This window comes from Moschus berezovskii, chromosome X, assembly GCF_049115385.1.
Source record: "Moschus berezovskii isolate FMDL1 chromosome X, NW_MosBer_1.0, whole genome shotgun sequence".
In the NCBI taxonomy this organism is placed as follows: Eukaryota; Metazoa; Chordata; class Mammalia; order Artiodactyla; family Moschidae; genus Moschus; species Moschus berezovskii.
In genome coordinates this window covers 27,222,010-27,248,305 of record NC_142488.1, presented here as the reverse complement: position 1 = coordinate 27,248,305, position 26,296 = coordinate 27,222,010, and the positions used below count along the sequence as shown (strand labels likewise).

The 26,296-nt window shown below is 36.7% G+C and overlaps 1 protein-coding gene across 1 annotated transcript in view; it reads right to left on the bottom strand.

Annotated features, from left to right (window-relative positions):
• Nucleotides 1–26,296, bottom strand: part of IL1RAPL1 (interleukin 1 receptor accessory protein like 1) — a 712,082-nt gene that overhangs the window by 20,656 nt on the left and 665,130 nt on the right. Inside the window, exon 8 of the mRNA XM_088834257.1 lies at nt 2,248–2,391. Within this exon, the coding sequence (XP_088690383.1) occupies nt 2,248–2,391 (144 nt within the window). The remainder of the gene's footprint in view (nt 1–2,247; nt 2,392–26,296) is intronic.

Here is a 26,296-nt window from a genome sequence, read left to right as displayed (position 1 = left end):
TGAGGCTGGGAAAGATTGAAGTTGGGAGAAGAAGGGGGTGACAGAGGATGAGATGGTTGGATGGTATCACCGACTTGATGGACATGAGTTTCAGTAAGCTCTGGAAGTTGGTGATGGACAGGGAAGCCTGGCATGCTGTAGACCATGGGCTCACAAAGAGGTGGACATGACTGAGCTACTGAACTGAACTGAAACTCTTTAGAATCTTCTAACATTCAGAATGTGACAAAAAATTATATTGGAAATTTATCATTTAGATGAAATCCTTCATATCATTCAGAACAAAAATTATGTCCAAAATAATGTTAATAGATAAAATGAGACTTGTTTAGGTTATGTCTTTTCAAATAACTTCTACTGTGCTAATTGTGCAAGTAACAGCAGATCTTGAAGTTATGCTGAACGTACCAAATTTTTAAAAGGCTAAAAATAACAAGGGCTCAGTGTTCAATCAAATAAATGCTTTGAAAATAAACCTATATTCAAATCCCATCTTGGCCACTTACAATAATACTAGTGGTAACTTCTTTAGTAAGTTATTTAACTCTGGGAGCCTCAGTTGCTTTATCAGTAAAAGAGAGATTATACTATTGACCTGAGTTTTTCTGAGGTTTAGCAAAAATGATTTTAAGGCCTAGTACTCAGCTTGATTCTCATTCAACAATGACTCTGATATTGGCAATTTTCTCATATCTCTTTGAAGCAGTAGCAAAAAAACTTAATAATCTGTATGAATAGGCATGAAAGGTAGAAACAAAGAATAAATAGGCTAATCAGTACTTTAAAATGAGAAAAAAAAGCAGTCTTGCTGTAGCACAGATTTCACTCTAACGGGAAGGGGAGAAAGCTACAGAGAGGAGTGTTAGGGATGCTGAATAAATTGCTCCTCTTCACAAGTCTGACAGCCTACACTCTACCTGTGACTTATTCCAGAGGCCTGTGCAAATGTGGTAACATGGGCAATTGTTTCATTTTCCTTTGTAATGGTAAGTGAAAAATGGATAGTCAATAAAAAGATTATGAAAATGATCAAGAAACCCTGATCATATGTACTATTTATTGTCACTTCACATATGCTTCCTATGTTGCAAGTTAATGTATATATGAATCACTTTCAATTGACCAAAAAAGGAAAGGAAAAAAAAAAAACTTTACCACTAATGGGCAGTTTATGGAGCTCAATTTTAAGGACTCCAAATTCTTCTTAGATTGTAAACATATTTATGACTGACCAGAGGCAAATAATAATAATGATTCTATGAAAACAATATTTACTTACCCAGTTGGAGCACAAGTATTAGATTTATTATTATGAAAACAAAGTGTTTGTGCACTTCCCTCTCTGTGGGTCCCCACTTGGAATAAAAATTAGCTTGTCCAAATAAAGCTAAATAAACAGGGTTGAAAGACTGCTGGGTGAATTCTAAAATATTCAGTACTGTTTATTATAACTGATCAGGCTAAACAAGAGACAAATTAAGATTCACTTCAAACTACTGAGCTAGGGATCATGATTAAAAGATACACTCCTAAATTCCATATATATGCATTAGTATACTGTATTGGTATTTTAGCAAAAGAGACACAGATGTATAGAACAGTCTTTTGGACTCTGTGGGAGAGGGCGAGAATGGGATGATTTGGGAGAATGGCGTTGAAACATGTATATTATCATATGTGAAATGAATTGCCAGTCCAGGTTCAATGCATGATACAGGATGCTCTGGGCTGGTGCACTGGGATGACCCAGAGGGATGGGATGGGGAGGGAGGTGGGAGGGGAGTTCAAGATGGGGAACACATGTACACCCGGGGCAGATTCATGTCAATGTATGGCAAAACCACTACAATATTGTAAAGTAATTAGCCTCCAATTAAAATAAATAAATTAAAAAAAAAAAGACACTCTTACCTATACAGGAGTAAAGCTGGACTTTCAGTACTGATTACTAGGTGAGAGAAATGAACACTCTGATAACACTGTAGTCAGCGTTTGTAATTCAGAAGTGCTCTTTGGAACACCATTCTAAATACGGTAGGTGTTGCTTTCCAATTTTGAGAAGATAATACCTATTGGCTCCAAAGCATCACACATAGCGTTCCATGTAAAAGATGAATTTACAAACTGAACATTGAAAGACTCTAAGAGATGCTGCAAATGATTATTCGGGTAACCTTTCTTTCAACAAAACAAAAGCAGGAAACAAATATGAATAGAAAGAACATTACAAGAGGGGACTCAGCTTACCTCCATCTAGCTCCTCAGCCCCAAAATGATTCCTGTAGAAGAGCATGATTTCTATCTTGTAACATTTGTAGATGGTCACCAAACAAACAAGCAGCAGAAGGATAGCACCAAGCCCTCCAGCAAGTTCAACTGTATACATCAGCTCTAGAAAAAAAAATTACCAGAGGGAATTATACCATATTCACATAATTCATAATTCATAAATTCAACTTGATTTCACACTTTTGTGGATGAGATCAGATGTGGGTAATGGATTGACACAACCCCTTTCCTTTCTGCGGTAGAATGTGACCTTTTGATAACTTTCTAGCTGTTTCCTTGGTAACCCGATAAGGTGGTATGTGGTAACTGTGTTGCTAAGCAACATTGCTTATGGTAAGAACGAACCTACATTGGTAGATTGTATTTGGATTGATTTGTAAATACCTGATTGGAAACTATAATTTGGGGCTTGCTAGAGTGATGCTTTTGAACTGTGGTTCTGGAGAAGACTCTTGAGAGTCCCTTGGACTGCAAAGAGATCCAACCAGTCCATTCTAAAGGAGATCAATCCTGGGCATTCATTGGAATGACTGATTCTAAAGCTGAAACTGCAATACTTTGGCCACCTCATGTGACGAGTTGACTCACTGGAAAAGACTCTGATGCTGGGAAGGATTGGGGGCCGGAGGAGACGGGGACAACAGAGAATGAGATGGCTGGATGGCATCACCGACTCTGTGGACATGAGTTTGAGTGAACTCCGGGAGTTGGTGATGGACAGGGAGGCCTGGCGTGCTGTGATTCATGGGGTCGCAAAGAGTCGGACACGACTGAGCGACTGAACTGAACTGAACTGAACTGAGAGTGAAAGTGACTCTTACACATAAACCTATTCCTATCGAATTCTGCAAGGTATGCTGAAGTTGATAAAAGAAATACTGGTTCCTCTGGAGATGAAGCTTTTAAGCCAGGATGGTTTCTGAACTCACCCAATCTGAATCTTAATCTTTCCCACCTCAGTTGTCACCTGGAGGTCGGGGCTAAGGAGAAATGAGGGGTAAACAGCACAGTTCCTGAAGGGCAGTGTGGAGTGTTGCATAGAGTGTTGGGTGGACCACCTAATAAATACTGTCTGCTGGTTCCAGCCAGAAGCACTAACACTTGTCTTTCTCAAGAGTGGTGCCAATATGGCTGACCACAGTCTTGGAGGCTGAGTGCTAACTTGGGATTAAGGACTAGGCTCCCTAGTGGATGTCACATTGGACTATATGGTCATATTTTCCTTTCACTAAGCTCTTAAACGGGCTTCCCAGGTGGCTCAGTTGTAAAGAATTGGCCTGCCAGTGCAGGAGACGCTTTTTTGGTCCCGGGATCAGGAAGATTCACTGAAGAACAAAATGGCAACCCACTCCAGTGTTCTTGCCTGGGAAATCCCATGGAGAGAGGAACCTGGTGGGCTACAGTCCATGGGGTCACAAAAGAGTCAGTCACGACTTAGCGATCAAACAGCAGCAACAGAGCTAAATATTTTTTTCTTATCCTTTCTTTCCCCTTCGACTTGGTATGTTACTACATTCTATCCAGAAGAGTAATTTTCTTGCCACCCTCTGTAAACAAGTTCTCTTATTCCTATAGAATGTCTATAAAACATAAAAATTGATCAGACAATTTTAGAGATAAAACATTCACGTCTTTTTCCTCCTTTAGAGCTCATGCACAATGTAACAAATTCAATGATACTGTTATTTAAACATTAGGCCAGAATGTTGAAGATTTTGAAGTCCACTTTAGTGAAACATTAGTTGAATTGCCTGTGTATGTATGTTGACCTTGATCATCATAGTCCAAATATTACTGATGGGTTGCTGTTGTTCCTTGCAGTTGACAACTACCTTGAAAAGTACTAGTTTTCTTAATTACCACTAAAGATAACTATTCCTGAAATTATGGCCCTAAAGCAATGGTATTCAATTCTGTAGTTTACAATCCACCAAAGGGTTATCTGTAATAGTCGATGTAGTCTTAGATTGAGAATTTTAAAAGAATCTATGGTTTTGCAGTGACAACTACTCTTGGCTTCCAAGATCACTCTTGAGATCTTACTAATGCGGTGAAATCATCATGGGTGCAACACAGTATCAGTGATAAATAATCTGAAAAGTATGGCCATCATTTTCTCACAAGGACTTTTTTGTATTTGTGTGTATGTTTGCATGTGATGTCACTTATCCTGTGATGATTACAGGAAAAAAAAAACCTCAGCCATATTTCTTCTTATCTAGTCATTAATTTCTAATTCAATAGTTTAATAAAAAGACACATATAACTAGTGTTTAATCAAGTGTAGCTTTCTGCTCTTATTAAAATTAAATAGGATGCAGAAGAAAAACTTACAAAAAGTGATTGGAATTTATGAATTTAAGAAAGAAAAAATAAAGCGAGTTATTAAACCTTTAAGAATTTAAGTTAACATGAAGTGTGAATTACTAAGAAATATCTCAAGGAAATTTATACAGTTTGTATTTATAAATATCAGACAGCTTTATCTGCTGAACCTTGTGAGGGACTATATAAGATAGTCTACAAAAGTACCAGGAATGAAATACAAAACATGCTTCAGTATACTATTTTCCTACTACTATGTGAACAGAAAGTATTAGTGGGTATATAATTCTGTGTGGTACTTTGGGTATTGTTTTCTCAGGCTATCAGTTAAATTCCACCACACATAGACACCTGCATAAAACTCTAACTTAGGCCCATAGGTTAATTTACATACCAGAAAATCTGATTTCAATTATACTGGATATAATGGGAGAGATAAGCATTTGGACTATGGGCTTCTTTTAATATTCCTTCTGTTTTCTAATATAATGCATTTCATACTTGGAATTCATCACTCTAAAACTTGTTGTGTGAGAAAAGAAATTAAAAAAAATAATGGAGAATGTGTAGCCTCTACTCCCAAACACTGCTAGTGGAATTGCCCAATGATACTAGTATATTAGAAAAATTTGAGTAGTTGCTAATAAAGTTAAATATGAATCTACCCTAAATATGAATCTACTTCTAAGTTCTTACTCAAAGGAAAAATAAGCCAATGTCTACAAGACTTGTACAGGATGTTCAGAGTAGTCTTATTCATAGTGATCACAACTGGAAGCAACCCAAATGCTCATTAACGGGGTATGATGAACAAACTATTGTGTGCCAATAGGTTACAATACACTCAGCAGTACAAAGAATGAACTGCTGATAACATGCAGCCTTCGTGAATTTCACAAAATGATGTTAGCTGAAGAACGCCAGACACAAAGAATACCTTCAGTATATATATTTAAATAAAGTCCAATAGCAGGCCAAAATAAACCTTAGTGATAAAGATTACAAAATGGATGCTTTGTGGATGAGTGATAGGAAGATTTATTGGAAAGGGGAAAGAGGGAACATTCTGGGGTTAAAAAACAAAAAACAAAAACTCCGTATCTTTTTCAGGTATAGATACAAGTGTATTCATTTGTCAAAACTCACTGAGCTAGCCACTTAAAATTTTTATTTTTTACCTTAGGTTAATTGCACTTCAATTCTTTAAAATATTGGTATTTTTAAAAAGAGTCATTATAAGTTCTAATCCAAGGGATATAGGTGAAGAAGCTGTAAGGAAAGAAGGGAGTCAAGACAGCTGCTTTGCTGTAGACAAGTGCCCATGGTTCTTCCATGGTGCCCTTAAGCATATCCTTTGATTCTGGAACCATGCCTTACATACTCATATCTCACTGAATAGCTTATGTAACAATCAAAAACTATGACTGAAATGTAATTCTATTAATTCAATAAGCAGAATTCTTTCCCCTCAGATAGTATTTATAACAGTGGTCTCTACACACATTTTAAAAAATTAAGTATGTGTAAGAGAAAAATGTTGGAGAAGGAAATGGCAACCCACTCCAGTGTTCTTGCCTGGAGAATCCCAGGGATGGGGGAGCCTGGTGGGCTTCCGTTTATGGGGTCACAGAGTCGGATATGACTGAAGTGACTTAGCAGTAGCAGCAAGAGAAAAATGTTAAGAAAGTAAGCTATTTTTAGGGAAGTAGTTGCCCAAATCTGAATTATTCCCATTGGTAGATGTCATGAGTCTCTCAAAAATTGTATGTACTACCTAAACACACTGCTTACTAGGCTAACCAATAGTGTTAAGTGTTAGTCGCTCAGTCATGCCTGACTCTGCGACCCCATGGACTGCAGCCCACCAGGCTCCTGTGTCCATGAGATTTTCCAGGCAAGGATACTGGAGTGGGTTGCCATTAACCAATAATACTGTCTAAAATGTAATGAGAAGAAGAGAGCAGGGTAGGTGAAGTTTAGCAAGTACAGAAATGCTCTTGTGTCTCATGAATCCCTCCTATAAGGTACAAACATGAAAAGTTGTATATGCCTAGAGTATGAGCAACAAAGCAAGAAAAATATTCTGAGCCATATGGCAGTCATTTACTTAATAATAGGGATATCAAAAATTAGCCCAAGAAACAGCGTTTGCAAAAAGCTAACTTATCTTGAATCAAACCAGTCAATCCTAAAGGAGATCAACCCTGAATATTCATTGGAAGGACTGATGCTAAAGCTGAAGCTCCAATACTTTATCTACCTGATGCAAAGAACTGACTCATTGGAAAAGACCCTCATGCTGGGAAAGATTGAGGGCAAGAAGAGAAGGGGATGACAGAGGATGAGATAGATAGCATCACTGACTCAATGGATAAGAATTTAAGCAAACTCCAGGAAATAGTGAAGGACAGGGAAGGCTGGCGTGCTGCAGTCCATGGGGTTGCAAAGAGTTGGACAGAACTTAGTGACTGAATAACAACAAGTTATCTTGAGATCATGACAGTATCTCAGATTTTCCTCAGAAACTACAGTACTACATGGAGAAGCACAGTGTCTTATAACAAACTTGCAAGTTGGAAAATAAATGTCTTTCCCCAGCTTATACAATAATGCCTGCTACCTCAGTGACTACATTATTTTCATGCAAGACTAATAAACACGGCTTCAGTAGTATAAATGTATGCAGCTTAAAATTTTTTCCATTTAGGTTTTTTACATTGATTTACATAGCATGTGTAAATTCTCCTGAAGAAAATGATAGATTCAGTTCCACATTCTTTTGCTCTAAGCTGGACACATTCATTAATATGAGTGCCAGCCAATATTGCTTACACATTAGGTGAGGACAAAATTACTAGGGGTTAAATTCTGTTACAGTTAAAAGAAATGATGGGAACCCACTGCTGTATTTTATCTTTACATTACAACGTGAATGGTGTTGCCCTAGCAAATGTCATTTCCTTTTGAAATGGGATCTACTTTTCAGCTCAAGTTCAAGCTGCCTGGAGTGGCAGCATTTAAAAAATAAAAAGAGTCCATTTCAGCACAATTCAGCATCAGAGGATGGAAACAGAAAATGCAAACCTTTAAAACTCTGTTTAGCCTCTGTGTTATTTTGTTAAAATGATAGACTCTGCCCTCTTTAAGGGACTGAGATGGAATACGGAAAATTGTAAAGCAAAATCGCTAGGCAAAACCTAAGGGAAACAGGCATTTGGTTAAACACAACAAATGAACAAGTGCCAAAGAGTTATGTTTAAGGGCACCAGCAGTCATTTAGTTACAGGCAATTAACAATAGTCCATAGAAAGCTCAAGTATGGGCTAAGGGAAAACACATTGATTATTGCTGCAGTAGTAGACTGCTTTCGGAATAAATTGCTTCAATTTAAAACTAGATTTGCTACAAGCATTTTGAGCAATGACTACAATTTTTTCTTATCAAGACAGTTGGACCAAGCAACCCTTTAAAAGAAACAGCTAATTAAAATAAAGCGCATGCCATCCGCTAGTATATTGGATTACATTGCAAATAATAAATGCATTTGGTTTACACTAATCTTGCTGCAATTACCTAGTGTAGTCTGGAATCCTATTTTTTTTTATTGGCCTGTACCTGGTGTTATTGTTTGCAAACTTTTTCTGCTAGGTATCTTTGAAGAGGTAAAGATGTTAACAGAGTTAAATCAAAGTTTATAATTTTGACTCTTCACTTGGAGTATTCATTTTCTTCTCTCTATTTATACATATCATCTTGTTTCAAGTATAGCTGAAGATTTTAGGTGACTTACATAGTTCATCCTAAAATTGCTTCGTTCACTATATAAAGTCCTTTCAAATGCTCTGCCCTGATTTATATGTAGTAAAATGTAAGTTCGTGGGGGAAATGTCTGATAGACAATATAATGATCTTAGTTTATTCATTAGCCTCACCAAGTACATTTCTTTTTCTCTCATTGTGTTATAAAGAGCTAAACTTTATAAGGATTTATCCATCCACATAAATTCATATGCATATTTATTTCTCTGGAGCAGTATAACTTATTTGTTCCTGGCAGGAGGATAATTATACTCAGCCTACAAAGATATTCAACTCAATTCTACAATACATCAATGCAATTTAGAAGCAGTTATAATTTTTTTTGGCAACACATTAAGAAACTGAATTGCTATTCACATAATAGCAAGAAAATGTTTTCAGAAGGTATAAACTGGTATGTAAAGATAGTAGTTTTGCTCTTGCAAAAGTGCTTTTTGGAAGAAGGGTAGACATAATAATAATAGTAATAGTAATAATAATAAATGAAAATGGTCTCTGAATTTAACAACTTGATCTGTGCAGCCAAACATTTGGGCAAAAGATGACCTTCAAAGTAGCGTATTTTGCCGTTTTGGAAAGAGGTTTTCAGCCAAAGTATCAAATTAACTTTAATTTAGTGTCAATTGAGAATGCAAATAGGGTCTTGGCGGAGACCCATGATTAAGGCCTAGTTAGACTAAGCTCCCACAAGCCCTTGGATCTGAAATGTTATACATTCATAAACTATTAAAATGAAGAATTAAATGAAAGACTAGACAGAAGAAATGCATTGTTCTTTATATAGTTACCCTTGGAATGTCCTTTTTCTTTCTCCAACTAGACAGGAAGGGTGCTAAGTTTCATTTTGTATTTTTTTTTCTATGAAGTAGGGGAATATTCATAAGTGGTATGTATTAAAAGACAATTTACAACAAGTAATGACAGAAATCACGTAAAACATGAATCCATGAGTTTATATTAATTATAAGCAAATTAATAAAAAGGAAAGCTCTCCTTTAGAGCAGAATGCCAACTGGCAAATATAGAAGGAATAATACAGCTGGAAATCACCACTTCCTACCATCCCAATAACAAATGACTCAGGAAAGAATTATCAACAGAGCCTAGAGTTAATGGATAAAAGATTGATGAGGTAGAACCTTCATACTATCTTAAAGCATCTCCTTACTGATTATTTACTAATGATTAAGAGAGAAACAGACACCATCTTAAGGAAGTGATCTAAATGAGCATCACCACTAATGGGTCATGACACCGTGCACCTCCTGACGTAATGCATTAAGAAGGCCTAACAACATTTATGCAGTATTCCAGCCACATATAAGAAAATATCTGCCCAAGGAGGTAATTACAGACAAACTCAAACTGAGGGACATGGTATACAAAATAAAATCTGGTTTCTATTCTTCGAAAAAGTCAAAGGCATAAAAGGCAAATAAAGGTCGAGGAACAATCTCAGATTAAAAGAGACTAAAAAGACTTGACAACTAAATGGACTGCATAACTCTGGATAGAAAAAGTGGTACAAGAATATTATGGGAATACCCTTTGAAATGTGAATATAGACTATATATTTAGATAATAGCAGTCTATCAATTTTTAATTTTCCTAAATTTGATAAATATACTCTGATGTTGTAAGAAAATTTCCTTGTTTTTAGAAGATTCACGTTGAATAATTTAGTCATGATGTCTGCAATTTACTCTCATGTGATTCAGAAATATGTGTTTATACACATTGTGTAGATTTACCTTATCTAACCTGTCTAGATGAAGAGATATAAGGCAAGTGTGGCAAAATATTAATAATAGGTGAATCTAGTTGGAGAGGCTATATGGAAGTTTATTATATTATTCTTACAGCTCTTCTGTAATGTCTGCAGGTTTATTTTTTCATTTTTTTTAGGTGTATATTTTTGGAGCAATTTTTTAAAAAAATTATTTATTTTAATTGGAGGCTAATTACTTTACATTATTGTATTGGTTTTGCCATACTGGAGGGATGGAATGGGGAGGGAGATGGGAGGGGGGGTTCAAGATGGGGAATGCATGTACACCCAGGGCAGATTCATGTCAAGGTTTCTTTTTTCAAACTAAAAGACTTTCACTATAGCATTTATCATTATAGAATATAATATTAATTTTCTAATTACTATATTTATTATCTATTTTCTATCTCCTCCTATTGGAATTTAAATCCCATCAGCACAAGTTCTTTGTCTATTTTGTCCATATTTTTTTTTTACTGATACTATCTTAACTGCCTTGAAATCTACCTGACACATAGAAGAAATCAGTGAATATTTGTTGAATAAGTGAATGACTGAATGACTAAGAACAAGTATAATTTTCTAAAAAAAGTTAGATTTTTTTGTATTCCACTCTAAAATTGGAATAATATCTCTGTGAGCCATTTTTCCAGACAATGTGTCATGAGGTTCAAGCAACTGATGAGGTATAATTATTAATACACAGTTTATTAACTTGATAAAACTTCATTTTATAAAAAAATGGTTAACTTCATAGTACAGATATAAAAAGATTCTTCCATCTATAAAACCAATGATAACATACATAGTCTTTGCAGACTTAAAGAACTAGGAGAGTTTGAATTCACTTGGCATTTAGGAATCAATCTTGTATTGTTGAAATTATTATATTATTTACTACTCATTTTTGTCTTTTCACTCACTCCTTCATTCACTTTCTTTTTGTTCTTTAAGTGCTTTAAATGTACCAGGTATAGTGTGTTGAGTTCTAGTGATCAAATGATGGATGGAATATACTCCTTGCTTGAAGGAGCTGATGTGTAGTTGCAGAGTCAGGCATGCAAGGAAATATTTTTTAAAAACTAAAAATTATTTTTATTTATATTTTTGTGTGTTTTATTTTCCATTTTTATTTTTTTAAGAGGAAAACAAATTATTTAATTAATACACTTAGTTCCATGTTTGCAATGGGTCCATGGGGAAGAGGAAGTAATAGCATTCCAAGTACTTGCCACAAGGTTTTACCAGTTTCACGAGCAACTACAGGCTCCCACATGCTGCGTTTTTTTTTTTAATTTTTATTTTCTTTTTGATTTTTTAATTTTTTTAAATTTTTTATTGGAGGCTAATTACTTTACAATATTATATTGGTTGGTTTTGCCATACATTGACATGAATCCGCCCCGGGTGTACATGTGTTCCCCTTCTTGAACCCCCTTCCCACCTCCCTTCTCGCCTTATCCTCCCTCTGGGTCATCCCCGTGTACCAGCCCCGAGCATCCTGTATCATGCATCGAACCTGGACTAGTGATTCATTTCACATATGATAATATACATGTTTCAATGCCATTCTCCCAAATCATCCCACCCTCGCCCTCTCCCACAGAGTCCCAAAGACTGTTCTGAACACCTGTGTCTCTTTTGCTGTCTCGTATACAGGGTTATCATTACCATCTTTCTAAATTCCATATATATGCGTTAGTATACTGTATTGGTGTTTTTCTTTCTGGCTTACTTCACTCTGTATAATAGGCTCCAGTTTCATCCACTTCATTAGAACTGATTCAAATGTATTCTTTTTAATGGTTGAGTAATACTCCATTGTGTAAATGTACCAAAGCTTTCCTATCTATTTGTCTGCAGATGGACATCTCGGTTGCTTCCATGTCCTCGCAATTATAAACAGTGCTGCGATGAACATTGGAGTACATGTGTCTCTTTCAATTCTGGTTTCCTCAGTGTGTATGCCCAGGAGTGCGATTGCTGGGTCGTATGGCAGCTCTATTTCCAGTTTTTTAAGGAACCTCCACACTTTTCTCCATAGTGGTTGTACTAGTTTGCATTCCCACCAACAGTGTAAGAGGGTTCCCTTCTCTCCACACCCTCTCCAGCATTTATTGCTTGTAGACTGTTGGATAGCAGCCATTCTGACTGGTGTGAGATGGTACCTCATTGCGGTTTTGATTTGCATTTCTCTGATTATGAGGGATGTTGAGCATTTTTTCATGTGTTTGTTGGCCATCTGTATGTCTTCTTTGGAGAAATGTCTGTTTAGTTCTTTGGCCCATTTTTTGATTGGGTCTTTTATTTTTCTGGAATTGAGCTGCAGGAGCTGCTTGTATATTTTGGAGATTAATTATCTGTCAGTTGTTTCCTTTGCTATTATTTTCTCCCATTCTGAAGGCTGTCTTTTCACCTTGCTTATAGTTTCCTTTGCTGTGCAGAAGCTTTTAATGTTAATTAGGTCCCATTTGTTTATTTTTGCTTTTATTTCCAATATTCTGGGAGGTGGGTCATGGAGGATCCTGCTGTGATTTATGTCGGAGAGTGTTTTGCCTACGTTCTCCTCTAGGAGTTTTATAGTTTCTGGTCTTACATTTAGATATTTAATCCATTTTGAGTTTATTTTTGTGTATGGTGTTAGGAAGTGTTCTAGTTTCATTCTTTTACAAGTGGCTGACCAGTTTTCCCAGCACCACTTGTTAAAGAGACTGTCTTTTCTCCATTTTATATTCTTGCCTCCTTTGTTGAAGATAAGGTGTCCATAGGTGTGTGGATTTATCTCTGGGCTTTCTATTTTGTTCCATTGATCTATATTTCTGTCTTTATGCCAATACCATACTGTCTTGATGACTGTGGCTTTGTAGTAGAGCCTGAAGTCTGGCATTTTGATTCCCCCAGTTCCATTCTTCTTCCTCAAGATTGCTTTTCGCTATTTGAGGTTTTTTGTATTTCCATACAAATTGTGAGATTATTTGTTCTAGTTCTGTGAAAAATATCATTGGTAGCTTGATAGGGATTGCATTGAATGTATAAATTACTTTGGCTAGTATACTCATTTTCACAATATTTATTCTTCCAATCCACGAACGTGGTATATTTCTCCATCTATGAGTGTCCTGTTTGATTACTTTCACCAGTGTTTTATAGTTTTCTATGTATAAGTCTTTTGTTTCTTTAGGTAGATATATTCCTAAGTATTTTATTCTTTTCATTGCAACAGTGAATGGAATAGTTTCCTTAATTTCTCTATTTTCTCATTATTAGTGTCTAGGAATGCAAGGGATTTCTGTGTGTTGATTTTATATCCTGCAACTTTACTGTATTCATTGATTAGCTTTAGTAGTTTTCTGGTAGAGTCTTTTAGTTAAAAAACTAAAAAATATTTTTTAAAAAATTAAAAAGCTAATCTTTGGGGTCGCGGAGAGTCGGACACGACTGAGCGACTGAACTGAACTGAACTGTCTCTCTGCTAGGCCTTTTATATAGGGGTAGATCGATCCTGGGTGTTCATTGGAAGGACTGATGCTAAAGCTGAAACTGCAATACTTTGGCCACCTCATGTGACGAGTTGACTCACTGGAAAAGACTCTGATGCTGGGAAAGGTTGGGGTCGGGAGGAGAAGGGGATGACCGAGAATGAGATGGCTGGATGGTATCACCGACTCTGTGGACATGAGTTTGAGTGAACTCAGGGAGTTGGTGATGGATAGGGAGGCCTGGAGTGCTGTGATTCATGGGGTCGCGGAGAGTAGGACACGACTGAGTGACTGAACTGAACTGAACTGAACTGAGAAATGCTCTACCGTAAGAAGAATAATCAAGGACCAGATGAGCATCTCACTCAGGGTGCTTTGTGTATGCATGATGTGTTTCTGTTGGGGGTTTTTAGAGACAGAGATCAGACACTGCACACTGCAGGACAGAGGCTGCAAACGAGTTTGGCAAGGTTGAGTGTGGAGAACAGGGAAAGCAAGTATGTGGTATGATGGGTGATGGTCAGCAAATTTATGCTCTGATTTCTCAGCTGGTATATATTGTTTATCTTTTTTTTCTTTTCCAAGCACCTAGCATGTACCTTGAAAATAAATATTTGTTTGAAGGATTCATGGTGTCAGTTAAGTCAGGTTTCTTAAAATTAGGTCAGAAAAATAGGACAATGATTCTCCCCAGTGGAAAATTGACATATATTTTCAAAGTGTACCATGTGGTCTTACTAACACAGACAGAGCTTTGTCGCTGAAAACATTTCCCCTTTGGATTCTAAAAGCACTGTTTGAAACAGGTCAATCCAGAGACCATAAGGTGGGCTGTGCACAGACTACCATGTATTTGCACACACAGAAACATACCAAATATTCAGATGGGGCCCCCTTCATTTTAGATTGTGTAGGACTTAGCGTGATGGGGAGAAACCAGATGAAAGAAGATTCTGCTATAACGAACAACAAAATGGGCCTCAGGTGACCAGCTTAGAAAAGACATGGCCATTGTCCATCAAGGTGTCAAACTTCACTGGTGCCTAAAAGAAAATCTCTGAGAAGAAAAAGTATTTGCTTTACCTCTACTAGTAATTTCCTTTCAACGTGTCATACAAATAGACAGTCACAGATGGAGTGTTACAAAACATCTCTGGAGAGAAAACTGTCAGAGTGAAGGTGGCGTTGCCATTTAACTCCTTTGTGTTAAGGGCTGCAGTGTTTATCCTGGGCACAACCCTCCACCAGAGGATATACTGTCACATTTAGAAGAATTTGGTCTTCCACTGGGATTGCTTTGGATTGACCAAAGGACCCAGAACATCTGGACTGCTTAGATAACCAATAGAAGGAACCATGTTTTCAACAGAAACACTGAACTCTTCTAAATAATAAATCTGTATGATGATTTGCAGTATATTCAGTATATTGAGTTGTTAAGAATAGATTTATAAAATATATTACACATGTAGAAATGAATTGAACTGCAATAGACAAAAAGGGATGTTTTGATAAACTTCAGAATTCTATGTTGTTATAATTTTTTCCCTTTAGGATTTCTTTTTTAGGATTTTTAACATATTTCTTAATTATTGAAAGCATTACAATAAAATGTGTTTGTCTCACAAGGCAAGTTTCATTCAAAATCTTGTTGATTCCACAGAGCTAGAAACTATTAAGGTAAAAATAATAATCAAACCACATGCTGAGTCAGTTTCTTCAATGGAAGTAGCAGAAAAATCCATTTCTTAACCCTGTTGAATCTTTTTTGACCACTCTGTTTTATGAAAACATAAAAATGCTGAGGAAAATAGTGGTAAGTTTGCTTTCTCTTTCTCATTTTGTAAAGAGATACTAATCAAGAATTTATCAACATTTAAGTATTTTTTTTCCTCCCATCAGCACTCTATGAAGGAATAGACATGCCTTGGGAACTACCAATAGCAGGACCTACCATTCCTTGATTCCTCCTAAGGTTCCTTAAGCCACAACAAAGTTGAGAATAAGGTGGGTTTCTTATATCTTTCAGTGGCCTGTGTTGTCAGGATATATGAAGAGCCCATCTTCCATAATGAATTCTCTTTCACCAAAACAGCAATAACACTGCTCTGCTTCACACAGAGTAAGGCCTTATCTTATTGTCTCACTCTTCATAGTGGTTTTTGGTGTGTGAAAATTAGCGGTTTGAGAAAATGCAGAAGTCAGGGTGTCCCCCAATATGCAATGTTTTCTAATATAGACAGATACAAAGGAGAAGCAAGAGTACATTCAAGGAAACAGACTTTAATATACTTTTAAAATGTGGAAATAATTTGATATTATAGAAAACAGATTACTGGTAGATTTCCTATAAGCATTTTGAATACTCGAGACTGTAGCAATAGATATTTTTCTCACCTTTTTTCCTGACTATAAAATACGCTTATTGTAAAAAATTTGAAAACCATATAACAATAAGAAAACGAAATTAAAGGTCACATGGAATCAGACCACCCAGAGATAACCACTATTACTACTGCAGTTACAATTTTTTAATGAAGCTCTTTCTAATGTGTTAGATGTCGAGTGAACTTAACAGAGGCAAGTGACCTATAGCTTTAAATGCTAATACTTCCAAAAAGTTTATATTTTGCCTTTTACTCTGGACACTTTGGAATAGAGTTGTCCATGGTGGTTTATAATCTGTATTTTGCCGAGGGTCCTCATGGTAAACTCTTTATCCTAATTAATTTTTCATTCACCTATCTACGCAATCATCATTTATAGATGCTTGATTCAGGAAGGCAAGTCAAGCAGGAATTATTTAACTCTACCATGGAGCTTTCCTCTGTATACAAAATAATCATTTTTTGCAACAGTTTACAAATATCCCCTGAAAAAGTAGATTAAAACATAATCCAATTTTAGAGAAAATATGGATTTCAAGTTACATTTAATCTAATTGCATTGTTTTACCAAAAAGCAAACTAACCTGGTTTGTGAATAGTTAAAACTTGAGGGACTTCCCTGGTGGTCCAGTGTTTAAGACTCTGTGCTTCTGTTGCAGGGGGTGTGGGTTTCATCTTTGGTTGAAGGAGGAAGATCCCGAATGCCACATGGCAAGTTGAAAATATATTCTAATATTATTAACTTTTATGGTACTATTGAGTTGCCACTGACATTAGTTTGCCCAGGAAGACAGCCAATATGGAATTTTGTTGTGACATCTTTAATGTATTCCTTTTAGCTACTTTCAATAGTGATATATTTAGATAATATAGACACACTTGTTCACTTGGGGAGAATTAGAAATGCACCTGAGCAGTTGTGAGTCATTATCTGGAAATGGTGAAATAGTATAAATGTGCTTTCAAGTCATATTCATTTTATATTTCATACTAGAATTAGAATTCCAAACTGATTTAAGTCAAGTAATTTAAGTATCATTCTTCAGGTTTTGATAATGGCCTCTTCCATTTTAGTTTCCGTGAATTTGGTCACCGTTACTAGTCAGTACTTGCAGTCACATATCTTAAGGAATTCTAATTTCTATTCTGCCGTTAGAGAAACTTGTCATCTAAAGATGTGAATCAACTTTACAAACAGTTAAAACTGTAACCAAAGTTGTTCTCCTGGGAAGAACAACTGTTCCATCCCACTTTCAAGATTTGAAAGTTGAGGTACAATGACACAAAACTCTGAGAACCTGCAAAATCTGATGAATGGGCTAATATATACTATTAGTCACCCAGGGTTTAATATGTTCTTACAAGATTACTGCACTGTGGTTTAAAGACAATTAGAATGACATAAAGAGACTTGCTCTAGGTCACACAAAAGACTCAAAAACAAAACACTCTCAAGTAACTGTTTTTCCATCACAGTTCACAATTTTCCAGTCAATTTTCATTCATATCAAACTCTAATTCATCATAATGACTCTTGGGTGATCTTTAAAATGACCATTTTGTGCTTTCTTAAATATACCACTGGATATCTTTTGGTCAAGTACAAACAAAATCTATTTTAATAGCATTTAAATGCCCAATTGTAATTTAGAGAAATCAACCTCCGGATATATCATTCCTCACAGAACACATGCTAAGAATAGCATATGTGCCCTAAAAGTAGAGACAAATAGCTAACATATTTCTTACAGATGGCAAATGCAATTCTCAACACTAAAATCTAATACAAGTTACCATGGTAATTTATTGGAAATCAACACATTTTTTTCCTATTATATGACCTGAGAGAACAGTTAGCATTTTTTAATGTGTCAAGTCTAATTTCTCACTTTACTGACCTGGTTGTCAAAGTTCGATATACAGGGAACTGCTTATTAAAAGTTATACCTTGCATTTTTGACCCAGTTGTGCCATTTCTCAACTGAGCGTAAGAATTCACAGCCATAAAAAGGTACAGCCATCTCCCTCTCCCCAGCAACATTGTTTTAATGCCCAGGATGGTGATCGACCTTCTTCCTGCAGCAGTGACTCAACTACTAAGGAAAACTAACCCAGTGCCTTGCCCAGAGCTGGCACTTAGTACATATTTAGTGAGTGGGAATGAGTTATTGGTTTCTCATGCAATAGCATTATATGAATATATGAATTATTTTTAGCGGTGAAGTGAGATTTTGAGCAGGATATGAGAAATTGTCAGTTACTAGGTTGTTTTGACCTAGAAATAATGAGAACATGAAGGTAGTTCTGAGAAGTGAAGTGAGTGGTGTATTGGTGGGTAGTGGTCACGGAGATGGTATTCTGTTTGCCATCTCTGATCACATATGTGAAATTGGGCAATCTGTGTGCCTCATGATATCTGTGGCTTCTTGCAAATATCTTAAACTGAATTAATATTGTTGAAACTGCTTGTGTGTTGCTTTCCAAGACAAAGATCCCAGTTCCAGTGGATTCCCTCTGCTCTCACTGTAGGTCTGTATTTTTATAACCTCTTTAGATGCTAGACAGATGCCTATAAAAAATGATTTGAACTTTCAAACATGCAGGTCTGTTTATCCAGATTCTGTTCCTGGGTTATTTCTTCTTTGCCTTTTTTTAAATCCTATCATTGACCATGGAGGTTCAGTTTTCATACTGTCTGCCCTTTCTTACAACACATAGTTGAGATTCAGCTGAATCCAAGTGTTTAAAACAGGAAATCAGCAGTATTTACTGCCCATCATAGAGCTTGTTTCTCCTTGGTAATTGCTATTTTCACAGACTGAACTCTGTATATAGCCTATTTGCATAGGCTGAAATACATGTATATACCCATATACAGGTTGTTGAGACATTCTTAAGTGGATTTCCTTTTTCAAAAGGGATATGTAGGAACTGTGTCCAAGAATGAAGGCCCTCTTCCTGTGAGAGGGTAATTATTTAATAGTTGAAGAGATTGTTCTCTCAGATATTGCTCTGAGTAGCAAACGTGTTCTATAAAGCACAATTTCATTGAATACATGAGGCAAGTAACCTCATTAAGAGGGGATGTGAGGGCAATGTACAAATGCTCAACTAGGTTCAAAGGTGTTGATCATGTAAAAAGAATGGGGCAATTAGTTAGAATTAATCCCACTGACTGGCTCTACCCCTCTTTCATTTCTCTGTCATGGAAACAGTTAACTCAAGAGAGTTAGTTGCTTTTCACCTATTAGATTCTACCAAGTTTGTCAGAGGACCTATTGTCTAGGCAAAGACCTTGGCATTCCAAATGTGATCCACAGACCAGCAGCATTAGCACCAATAAGAAACCTATTCGAAATTCAAATCTTGAGTTCACCTTAGACTAAAGAAATAATAACATGAAAAATCACTTTTAAACAAACTTCCTAGGTGATTTCTATGAACTGTAAAGATTGTGATAACAACAACAGCAGAAGATTGTAAAGCATTGCTCTAGGGACTTCTAGTTAACTCTCCCAGAGTATAGAGGAGCAAATTTTGCTACCCCAAAAAGTGTCTCTTTGTTATGATGATTAACTTAGTGTGATTATTTTAAAGAAAAAGAAACTCAGGAAGTTTTTCTTGTTTCCTCCAGCTTAGTTGCCCAAAATACTGGGGTGGCCAAAAAGTTCGTTCAGGTGTTCTGTGCCATCTTATGGACAAACTTGAACAAACTTTTCGGGTAACCCAATAATTTCGGTAAAGGGCCTGTCCCCAGAATCGAGCTATCAGCAGAGACATCTGCAAAGAACAAGGGCTAGGTGTAGTGAGGGGAACCTAGCAGGGCCTAGAGATCAGAGTCTACTCTGTGTCCCATGGTCTCTGCCTGGCCCAGCAAACATTTGCCTTTTCAATTCCACATCAATTGCCTTCCTATCCTTTTAGGTTCCAAACCACTACCCCCAATATCCTTGTTTATCTTTAGCTGAAGATGGTATGTAAGTGAGGATTTCAGTCATTTTGGTGAGTTACTCAGTTCTCCTGTGTTTCTCTGATGTATGAAGTAAAAAATAGTGAGAGTGTTAGTTGCTCAGTTGTGTCCGATTCTTTGTGACCCCAAGGACTGTAGCCCCCCAGGCTCCTCTGTTCATGGAATTCTCCAGGCAAGAATGCTGGAGTGGGTAGCCATTCCCTTCTCCAGGGGATCTTCCCGACTCAGAGATCGAACCCGGGTCTCCTGCATTGCAGGCAGATTCTTTACCATCTAGCCACCAGGGAAGCCCATACATGTTATTAAACTTTTGCTTAGATTTTCTCCACTTGATCTGTCGCATGTCAGTTGTCTCATAAAAGAACTTAGTTACAGAAAAAAAATTCTTCCTCCATGACAGTTGGTGTAGCAGGCAGGATTCAACTTGACTAGCTGGATACTACTAAGTCCAAGGATACTGTAGCTAAAAGATTCTTCAATAACTGACTAAACTGGCCAAAGTTAAGAGTTCTTACCATGTCATTTGGTCTCCCAGATCTCTACCTGTGGGTCTGTTGGAAACGAGAGTGGTAAGAGTTCTTTTTCTCTTTTATAAAATTAGCTTAGCAAGAGAAAATATTTGTGGAGTTAGTTTCTTGGACTTAGAAACTCTGGTAAGTTCAGCAGAGTATTCTTGGCTTTATTGATCCTTTTCCTCCTAAAGATGGTAACCTGTTCTTTGCCTCATCTATTGTGTCATTTGTTCTATGTCCTGAGAGCTTGACTTTTTGACCAGTGGGGATATTCTTCCTGGTATGTACATTATAGATAGGGTATTTTTATACCTCTAGATGGCAATACCGTAATCAATTTGTAAAAAAGGTCTATTTAAAGTAAGCACTTATATATATATTATTTCTAAATATAATAGTAATTAACTCAAATGTTCCTCAAGTTCATGTGATCTAAGATTCATCTTCAGTCAATAAAAGCAAATTTAAAATTACTGGTTTAATTAAAACAGGTATATCTTTAGAGTTATCAGCATTCAGTGTAATACTTTTATTCTATCTAGGTTTACTAAAAGTCAAATAAGTTTATGCTATCTCTGTTATAAAATTTGTCAACAAGAAAAATAACTTAAAAGAGTTAACTGATTTAATGTCTCATAAAACCTTCAGGGGAATCTAAGTGTGATTATTAAAGACAAATGTACCAAAGAGATGCAAATGAGATAAACCCTTTTAGGTAAACTTTTAAAAAATTATTGTTTTATGATTGTTAAATAGGTTCCCAAATCTTTTTGGGAAATTAAACCCTTAGGGTTTTGCTATCTCAAAATAAATGAGAGAGATTCATTAAATATCTAGATCATTTCTGAATAAGATAAAATAATAAAACATTAATACATTGTTTTATCTACTTCTGACTTCCTAGTACAGAGAGACTAAAGATGAATTTCAGTTTTTTAGTCACCAGATCTCATGCTACACTGAAAGACTGCACTACTTAAAAGGGCACATATGTCTACAAATTATCAAAGGTATTTATAAATTCTTTACACCACAAAATCCAAATGTAGCTCACAATTGTTTATTTCTTTATTTCCAATAGAAATCAAGGTTTCTAATTAATATATGGCTAATACGATTAAGGGTGCCAGAGATAATAAGGGAAATGATGTGTGCAAAGAAACGAAAATGTATTTTTGGGTAAGAAAAGGCATGAGGTATGGAGACGCAATTTTTGTCCTACAGTTGATTATTTCAAAATAGAAAAGAGATCGAGGGACAGACTAAACTGGACATAGAAATTTGTAGAAATTTTCTGAAGAAGGGATCTTGGGGAAAAAATTTTATGTGTGATCAATCTGGCTGAGATTGGAATAAAGTTAATTATGTGAATGAATTTCAGCATCAAAGGTACACTGGCACAAAATTAGAATTTGGGTTTTCTCTTTGTTAAAAGGATAAAAGGATAATGCTTTTTGTTTCCTTTTTTTTTTTTTAAAGATTATCTGTCTGCTCTAAATGATGTTATTGTTGTTTAGTTGCTAAGTCGTGTCTGACTCTTTGAGACCCCATGGAATACAGCACGCCAGTCTCCTCTGTCCTCCATTATCTCCCAGAGTTTGCTCGAATTCAAGTCCATTGAGTCAGTGATGCTATCTAACCATCTCATGCTCTGCTGCCCCCTTCTCGTTTTGCTTTTAATAAGCAGTTGTAAACAGAGATTTTCTTTGTCATTAATGCCATCTGCCTATAAAAATAAAAATTCAATCTTATCTCCATCAGATCTTTGACTATTTAGGAAAAAAACTGAGATTGTTCAATATTTACAAGAGCTAACTATCTAACTTTCTGTATTTGCTTGTGAAGTCTTTGCCATTTTAATTAAATAGATAACTAACTCTAGCTTCATGGTGACCTATGACCCTGTTTGAAAAAGTGTTTTAAAATCTTTTGAACTTTTTGACGAACTTCCCTCAAATCAAATTCAAATGAAATCTTATTGACCTGGAAATAATTTGGGGGCTTTCCAAAAGCCCCTGGAATACAGCAAAATATTCGCTTTCTCTCCTAATAAAAGACAGATATGAAAATAATTAGGCTTATTGAGTGTGCTAAATTTCATGGGAGGCATTATCAAATAAGTGATGATAAATGTTCTTAGGTTATATTATATGGGGAAACGTTATTAATATAAGTGCTCAAGAAATTTATAAAATTTGTAAAATTCATATATGTCCTTATACAATGTTATTAGTCATAATTCTAGTTATTATTTTAAAAGTTTATGTGTCACAGAAATAACCAAATTTCCTCTTCAACTGCATCATATGACGCAGATCTTTAACCATGCCATTTTAAGTCTTTTGTCATTTACAGGAAATAACAGTGTTACAGAGTAACACTGTAAACAAAGCAAAACAAAGCAAAACTTCAACTTCAAGAAGATCCTACAGTTCAGTTCAGGTGCTCAATCGTGTCTGACTCTTTGCGACCCCATGGACTGCAGCATGCCAGGCTTCCCTGTCCATTACTAACTCCCGGAGCTAGCTCAAACTCATGTCCATCAAGTCAGTGATGCCATCAAACCATCTCATCCTCTGTCCTCCCCTTTTTCTCCTGCCTTCAATCTTTCCCAACATCAAGGTCTTTCCTAAGGAGTCAGTTCTTCACATTAGGTGGCCAAATATTGGAGATTCAACTTCAGCATCAGTCCTTCCAGTGAATATTCAGGACTAATTTCCTTTAGGATGGACAGGTTGGATCTCCTTGCAGTCCAAGGGACTCTCAAGGTTCTTCTCTAACACCACAGTTCAAAAGCATCGATTCCAGCTTCATTTATGGTCCATCTCACATCCATACATGACCACTGGAAAGACCATAGCTTTCACTAGATGGACCTTTGTTGGCAAAGTAATATCTCTGCTTTTTAATATGTTGTGTAGGTTGGTCATAGTTATTCTTCCAAGGAGCAAGCGTCTTTTATGTTTTTTTTTTTTTTTGCATTTTAATTTTTATTATTTTTTTAAGTTTTTATTTTTTCTTTAGTTTTGAAATTTTAATTGGCTACAGTCACTATCTGCAGTGATTTTGGAGCACAAAAAAGTAGTCTGTCACTGTTTTAATTGTTTCCCCATCTATTTGCCATGAAGTGATGGGACTCAGTTCAGTTCAGTTCAGTTCAGTTCATTTCAGTCGCTCAGTCGTGTCCGACTCTCCGCAACCCCATGAATCACAGCACGCCAGGCCTCCCTGTCCATCACCAACTCCCGGAGTACACTCAAACTCATGTCCACAGAGTCGAGATGCCATAATCTTAGTTTTCTGAATGTTGAGCTTTAAGTCAACTTTTTCACTCTTCTCTTTCACTTTCATCAAGAGGCTCTTCAGTTCCTCCTCGCTTTCTGCCATAAGGATGGTGTCATCTGCATATCTGAGGTTATTGATATTTCTCCCGGCAATCTTGATTCCAGCTTGTGCTTCATCCAGCCCAGCATTTTCATGATGTACTACTCTGCATAGAAGTTAAATAAGCCGGGTGAAAATATACAGCCTTGATGTACTCCTTTTCTTATTTGGAACCAGTCTGTTGTTCCATGTCCAGTTCTAACTGTTGCTTCTTGACCTGCATAGAGGTTTTCTCAGGAGGCAGGTCAGGTGGTCTGGTATTCCCATCTTTTGAAGAATTTCCCACAGTCTTTTGTGATCCACAAAGTCAAAGGCTTTGGCATAGTCAATAAAGCAGAAGTAGATGTTTTTCTGGAACTCTCCTGCATTTTTTATGATCCAACAAATGTTGGCAATTTGATCTCTGGTTCCTCTGCCTTTTCTAAATCCAGCTTGAACATCTGGAAGTTCACGGTTCACGTACTGTTGAAGCCTGGATTGGAGAATTTTGAGCATTACATTGCTAGCATGTGAGATGAGTGTAATTGTGTGGTAGTTTGAACATTCTTTGGCATTGCTTTTCTTTGGGATTGGAATGAAAACTGCCCTTTTCCAGTCCTGTGGCCACTTCTGAGTTTTCCAGATTTGCTGGCATGTTGAGTGCAGCACTTGCACAGCACCATCTTTTAGGATTTGAAATAGCTCAGCTGGAATTCCACCACTTCCACCAGCTTTGTTCATAGTGGTGCTTTCTAAGACCCACTTGACTTTGCATTCCAGGATGTCTGGCTCTAGGTGAAGGATCACACCATTGTGGTTATCTGGTTCATGTAGATATTTTTTGTATAGTTCTTCTGTGCATTCTTTCCAGCTCTTCTTAATATCTTCTGCTTCTGTTAGGTCCATACCATTTCTATCCTTTATTGAGCCCATCTTTGCATGAAATGTTCCCTTGGTATCTCTGAGTTTCTTGAAGAGCTCTCTAGTCTTTCCCATTCTGTTATATTCCTCTATTTTTTGCATTGATCACTGAGGAAGGCTTTCTTATCTCTCTTTGCTATTCTTTGGAACTCTGTATTCAAATGGGTATATCTTTCCTTTTCTCCTTTGCCTTTAGTTTCTCTTCATTTTTTGTTCTCAGCTATTTGTAAGGCCTCCTCAGATAGCCATTTTGCCTTTTTGCACTTGTTTTTCTTGGGGATGGCCTTGATCACTGCCTCCCATACAATGTCACGAACCTCTGTCCGTAGTTCATCAGGCACTCTATCAGATCTAATCCCTTGAATCTATTTCTCACTTACACTGTACAATTGTAAGGGATTTGATTTAGGTCATATCTGAATGGTCTAATGGTTTTCCCTACTTTGTTCAATTTAAGTCTGAATTTGGCAATAAGGAGTTCATGATCTGAGCCACAGTCAGCTCCTGGTCTTGTTTTTGCTAACTGTATAGAGCTTCTCCACCTTTGGCTGCAAAGAATATAATCAGTCTGATTTCGGTGTTGACCATCTGGTGATGTCCATGTGTAGAGTCTTCTCCTGTGTTGTTGGAAGAGGGTGTTTGCTATGACCAGTGAGTTCTCTTGGCAAAACTCTATTAGCCTTTGCCCTGCTTCATTCCGTGCTCCAAGGCCAAATTTGACTGTTACTCCAGGTGTTTCTTGACTTCCTACTTTTGCATTCCAGTCCCCTATAATGAAAAGGACATCTTTTTTGGGCGTTAGTTCTAAAAGGTCTTGTAGGTCTTCATAGAACTGTTCAACTTTGGCTTCTTCAGCATTATTGGTTGGGACGTAGGCTTGGATTACTGTAATATTGAATGGTTTGTCTTGGAAACAAACAGAGATCATTCTGTCGTTTTTGAGATTGCATCCAAGTACTGCATTTCGGACTCTTTTGTTGACCATGATGGCTACTCCATTTCTTCTAAGGGATTCCTGCCCACAGTAGTAGATATAATGGTCATCTGAGTTAAATTCACCCATTCCAGTCCATTTTAGTTCACTGATTCCTAGAATGTCGACGTTCACTCTTGCCATCTCCTGTTTGACCACTTCCAATTTGCCTTGATTCATGGACCTAACATTCCAGGTTCCTATGCAATATTGCTCTTTACAGCATTGGACCTTGCTTCTATCACCAGTCACATCCACAACTGGGTATTGTTTTTGCTTTTGCTCCATCTCTTCATTCTTTCTGGAGTTATTTCTCCACTGATCTCCAGTAGCATACTGGGCACCTACCAACCTGGGGAATTCCTCATTCAGTATCCTATCATTTTGCCTTTTCATACTGTTCATGGGGTTCTCAAGGCAATGTTGGCTTGAAGCTCCACATTCAGAAAATTAAGATCGTGGCGTCTGGTCCTATCACTCCATGGCAAAA